The sequence below is a fragment of the Chlamydotis macqueenii genome, chromosome 20 (genome assembly GCF_036417535.1).
Source record: "Chlamydotis macqueenii isolate bChlMac1 chromosome 20, bChlMac1.mat, whole genome shotgun sequence".
NCBI classification, from domain to species: Eukaryota; Metazoa; Chordata; class Aves; order Otidiformes; family Otididae; genus Chlamydotis; species Chlamydotis macqueenii.
The window spans coordinates 1,970,842-1,976,867 of NC_141575.1; the positions used below are offsets into that span (position 1 = coordinate 1,970,842).

At 44.1% G+C, this 6,026-nt stretch overlaps 1 protein-coding gene across 2 annotated transcripts in view; it reads right to left on the bottom strand.

Annotated features, from left to right (window-relative positions):
- CRB2 (crumbs cell polarity complex component 2) overlaps positions 1-3,631 on the bottom strand; it is a 38,735-nt gene extending 35,104 nt beyond the window's left edge. The window contains exon 1 of one of the 2 annotated variants that reach the window (XM_086763940.1): positions 3,513-3,631. In XM_086763940.1, coding sequence (XP_086620066.1) covers positions 3,513-3,528 — 16 coding nt within the window. In that variant the 5' untranslated portion in view covers positions 3,529-3,631. Of the gene's footprint in view, positions 1-3,019; positions 3,195-3,512 lie in introns of those variants that run through there. The other variant, XM_086763939.1, reaches the window with a different exon arrangement.
- Between the last annotated feature and the right edge of the window lie 2,395 nt (positions 3,632-6,026).

Genomic DNA, 6,026 nt, shown 5'->3' on the forward strand with positions numbered 1-6,026 from the left:
GAGATCAACATTTGCACGCTAGGTTTTTGGTGTCCCAGAGCTTTTTAATTCCAGAGACATATACACAGTATACTGGTGTAAAATATTTATAAGGAATTTACAAAGGCCTAGACCACTGGACTTTCATTAACACAGGTATAAGAAGACGTGACTCAGTTTCCCCTTGTGAAATATGCAGAATATTTACCCCCTCAAGGAAACAGAATGCTGACTCCTGGCTCTCTCCTTGCCCAGTGAATTGCTGAATGGTGCCGAACGGTGGGCAGCTATCTACAGGGCTGAGCAGTGCCCATATTATGGCCAGAGGCATTTATCAGAAATACCACTTCAGGGAATTAAACTTTTTCTTAACACAGAACAAGTAGCCAGCTAGCTTGTTTTCATTATCTGTTCACTGCTTTAATGCAGGTTTGAAGATGTAACTTCTATTATCATGCTTCTGGAACCTGGAGAAAGGCAGGTGCTGTAAATCCATGTTTTATGATAGCAGTGCATATATTGCACAGTAACTCTTTGATCTTCTGTGCTTATGACACCCCAGTATTCTCCCTTAATAAACACTCCTCCGCGCTGACCTTCATGGTTTACACATTCTCTGATCTCCCAGCCATTTCCACAGATCAAACGCTGTGAAGGGGGTTTCCTGTGTATTCAGTTAATCAGATTGAGTCACACGCTTTAATTTCCAATTCGTATTTAAATATACTGACAAGCAACAAAACAGCTGAAAAGATTGTATTTCTTTGTTTCCATGTTTTGAAGTGAGTAAGGTTTAAGCTGTCCGTGTGTCCGAGCTAATCTCAAGAGCTTGCATTAGAGCAGATAGCAAACTGCCAGAAAAAAGGTTTGGCTGCACATGTTCTCTCTCAACAGGCGTCCAAAGCATTTTCCAGGCCAAAGGTATGTGAATTACTGTGCTCACTGCTGGCTAGAGTTGTGGGAACAGAAATGAGTAGACACTCATTCTGCCCTCCAAAATCTCCTTTAGAACACAAGTTAAGCTGAGAGCTATTCTGCCCATTACAGAGAGCAGCAGCAAAACTGGAGTCACCAGCAGAGTCTGTACCACTGTCCCTCTGGAGTTTATTTTAAACAACTGGAGACAGTGTGGATCTGGCTGCAGGATGCTCTTATGGTTACAGCTTGCAACAGCCCATCTGGATAATCAGAGTTCTCTAAAAAATTTTGAACAAGTAACTTAGCCACTCTGTGCTTCAGTGACATTGAGACTCAGTCAATTAGAAATAAAATAAAAGTAGTCATATGCCTCACAAGGGCAAGAAAAGGTATTTCCTTCTGGCCTTAAAATTCTACAAGTGCTACATAAACACCACCATTGAATCCAGTTGACATCTGGCAAAATTCCCCTTGCAAAATACGAGCAGGTGGAAAGACTATGGAAATTACCGCTTCCCTTGAGCTTTGCTGGCTAGATCAAGATGTGCCATCCACCTGCACTCCAAAAGAAAACAACGTTCTCAGTAAATCACTGTTCCAAAAAAGGGCTTTACCCAAGAGCTAAAAGCTATCAGTGCAACGGCCAAACAGAACAAATCCCCAGAAACAAGCCAGCTCTCTGGCAGCCACGCACTGAGCAATAGGGTATACGCAATGGGCCTGCCTTCTGCTCAGCACAAAGCCACCATAATTGCTCCACACTCCAAACCAGTAGCTATGGTTACTAGATACAAAAGACAGTCCTGCTGCTTCCCTGTGGCCAGAGGAATTCCAGGCACTTGGAGCAAATGCACCAGACAAAGAAGCTGGTACAATGAAGAGAAAAAAAAAACAAAACAAAACATATTTTGACTTTCATATTTATAGTCCGAGGTGATCAGAGCAAAGGAAATTTAGGGAGGCTTCAGATGGGGGAAAAAAAAAAAAAAAAGACTGTTGGAGAATCAAAGGAAAAGCCGAAAACTTTTTCCAACTCTACAAACATCACCCACCAATGCGAGAAAATGCCAAATACAGCGTTCAGCAGATAGTAGCAGAGAAAAGCCACTTCTACTGTATTTTCTGCATGTTCTCCATATTTTACCTCCACTACTTCATGTCATTGATCATTCCTGTCCTAGCTCAGTGGAAACCAAACAGGACTTTTACATACAGATACTGCCCTGGCAGTGCCGAGGAGAGGATAAGGAGGCTGGTTCAGTCCCAAACATACCTTCCAGTAAAAGGTTGGACATGTTCCTGACGTGACCTTATAATCCCTAGACGACTAAAACAGATGTCTAGGCCCAGCAGATCTTCAGGCACCCATTCCAGAAGAAACAGAGAAATTATTTACCTGGGAGCATAAGAAATTGTATGCAAGGGTGACTTCTGGAGCCCAAAGACACATTTATGTGAACTTGAAGAGTCCCAGTATATTCAAGTATATTCTTTGGCTATAAAATAAGTTTTCAGTGTGGAAAAACCAAACCAAACCAAAAACTCCCATCACTGTAATAGACTCTTTTGTTACCTCATCACTTCTTGCACTTTCAGGATGGATTTGCTTTCTTCAAAAGAATACTCATGCACTGTCTTCTTCCTCCAAACTTTGTACCGGAGGTACCTGGCACTTCAGCGTATTAGTATGTTCCCCTAGGTACACTCCTTTGTTGCCTAGATACATTTCTAAGGCATATAGAACGGAAATCAAGCTCTGCATTTCGTCTGTATGGGCACAACCACAACATTCAGAACTTTCCAATGGAGAAAATGGTTACTATAATAGCTGAACGCTTAATTACATGAAAGTGCACACACATTTAGCTCTTGTGAACAACAGCATACATACATGTGCACAGGGAGAAAGACAAAAGAAGACAAGAAATAAATAGAAGGATGAACGTACCTAGAATGAAATGCCTGTTTACCCTCCAGACAATAAGTTTTCAGGCTTCAGATCTAGCTGTGAGAGTGGCATTTTGTTCAGTTACCTTTGCAATACAAGGGCAGATCACAGATTGGATCCAAAGTTACGGCATAGTAGCCGAGTAAGAATCAGGCACAGAAGACAAAAACTTACCCCAAAGTAAGAGGAAAAGTGGCAGCAGGATAGCAGCACTGTACGCCCTGGACGGAGTTTTCTTTAATTCCATGACAAGTCTAAGAGTGGCTGCTCTAAAAACCTCGGGGGAGAAGCAGCAGCTGGAAGCCGGCAGACACCAGCCCTCCGCACATCACGGACCCCGGCGAACGGCCGGCGCTCGCCCCATGCCAGCCGCGCCGGGACCAGCACTAAGGCGCTGGACAGAGTCCCCGGCCACTCGCGAACGCTTCCCGTGTGCCCGGAACGAGGAGAAAACGCTGCCTGGATCACGCGGATTGAACTGCCCAGGGCAAAGCAAGCTGGATTTACAGGAACTGCGGCTGGAGGGCTTGCAGGCCCGCGTCTAGGCTGTCAAGGGCAGTGAGGAACTGGGAAACTCACAGTACCAGGCAGAAAGGAAAAAGGACACTGGGTGGCTTTTTTTGCTTTCTGGTTTTCGAACTCCCCCACTATAATGAAGAAAACAAACCTGGTGCCTCCTCCATAGCTGTGTCAGGAACTCAGAACTGGCTCGGGGACTGAGGTGGCCAGGGGTCATTTATAGGACGCAGGCTTCTGTGTCAGTTTGTGTGTACAAACAAATTCCAGATGAGGGTCAATCACAATTTTCTGATAGAGGCTGCTCTGTTCAAAGAGAAAATAAGACAAAAATCACAAAAAGCACACTGTTAATCCCGAAGAGGCAGTCCACATTAGTCTTTACTGCTGTCTCTCACACAACATAAGATGCGTGAACCCACAAGACATACGAACCCACAAAATGTACATGAACCCCCTTTTCCCAATTAAGGAAAAGTTACAGAGATCAAGAGAAGTATCTGCATAACACAGACACCTAATCACATCACCCCCTTTAGATGCATGTGTTTAGTTTCAGAAGTGAAAAAACATTATCAGTGTCTATTGTTTTACCAGAGTAACTGGAAAAAGACAGAGCCCACACTCAGTTGTGACCTACTAAGTACCTGTAAATCCACATCACAATTGGATTAAATGAACTGTAATGAGAATTACATTGCCTCACCCTTCCACTGACAACTAAAAATAGAAGGCAGGTAAGATGCCATACAGATTCCTAGTTTAAACAAGAAATATGAAAGATAGCAAGGAATTGGTGCAGACAGGCCTGGGCTGCACACGATGAAAACAGCAATCCCACAGTGAGTAATTTATATTATCTCAGCGGACAGAGGCCGACGGGCCACGTGCAGGTAAATGGAATATTTACTGCGCTGTTTTTACCTTCAGTGCAGAAAGCAGAACAGTCACAGCAAAAGCATTTTCACCACCAAAACACTGCAATTCAGGAACAAATGGTTCATCTCACTCTCCTGCCTTGGAGTGCTCCAGAGATGATATATCATGTGTTATCAACCTTATCTGGACCACCCTGCCCCCACTTTCATCTCTGGTGTCTCCAGCCTGTTTTCTCAGGATCAGCCTCAGTATTAGTTTCTTGCAGTTACCACCACCATCTGGAACTCATTTCTCTCTCTTTAGATTCTCATTTTGCTGCCAGGGGACTTCACCAAGAGCTGACATGTGCAGAACCTTTCTGCTCAGAAATTGTTTGCCTCACCTGTGTGAATTATGCTCCTAATAACTCACCTTTTCCAAATCAAAGGAAATACACATGAATCCATTGCACAATTAACACCGCAAGAAACCGCTCCTCTTCCTCTCCTGAATACAGCCCCTTCTGTGAGTTGACTAGTGCAACAGTTCACAACAACTGGGAAATAAAAATATCCATAGTAATTTATGGCTCATATGTCTACCTGAAAGACATGCTCAGCTTCCACAAAACAGAATTAGTGTAACAAATCTCCAGACATAAGGCGGAGGTTGTCCCACAGAGGCTCAGGTCTCGTGCAGCTCTGCTGGTACTGCTGTGCTGTGTGGCCTGCGGCACCTCGTGCCCCTGACAGAGCCATTAGCTACGGAAGACTTGTTATGCACTAGCCAGACTCAAAAAGAGCAGAACGGTTTAGTAGAGGCTGAATAATTAAAAAGCTCCAGAGAGGAACATTTTTGGTGTCTCTCAGCACATTTGAGACAATGTCTCAAGCAGTAGCTTTTTGTGCTAGGCACTGAGTTTTATTCTGGAGTCTGCATTTGGTCTTTCTGCCAAGTTATGTTGATGGGTTCGATCAGAACTGCTAACCTGGCCAGTCAATACCGTCACACAGGCAGGAACGCTGTGACTGGTACCTTTCTGAAGGTACCATTGCATGCATTTGTCACAGCAGGGTTTGGACTTGAGCAACCTTGGAAGTGGCAGTAGTGTATGGTTCTCAGCCAAAATCTTCCAGAGGTGAGACTCTCATGCCTGTATTGCTGCCAGGACACACGTTTTGTGAGTTCTGGGGTTGGGGCAGATTACAAGGGATGATCCTCTTGAAACAAGTGTTCGTTTGTTCTCTATGACTACTGTTAACTGCTAGCACATCCAAGTGGTCTGCCAGGACGTAAGGCTCATTTAGTGTCACTCAAAACCCAAGCTAACGAAGCCCACATAGGTTAAGATATCTGACTTCCTTACAGTAACCGAAATACCTTAATCTAGTGTCTGCCTGTGAGGGTATCAGAATTTATTTTTTTCAATGTTCATAGCCGCAATGTTATGAGATTTTGCCAGCATAAATGGCAGACCATTTCTGTGCTGGACCCTTGGGCATAGAAAAACCAATGTGGGTATTAACCAGCTTAGTCCAATTAAAGGACCCTAATGCAACTCTGTTGAGGCCCCGATTTGTTAGGCTTGACTACATTTTCAAAGAAGGAGCACAATTGGGTGGATTTGTTATCTAAAGCATAAGCTCCGAGTCCTTAGTCATCCTTGCTAAAGCCTTCCCTAAACTGGCCGTACTCTGTGCTACCTCTGCATCGCTGCAGTCCAACGTCGGTATAATCTGCTCTTTAACATAGTATTAAAACTAGAGCCAAAGGACACAGCTGCTTTCGCCTGTGTAACACTCATTAC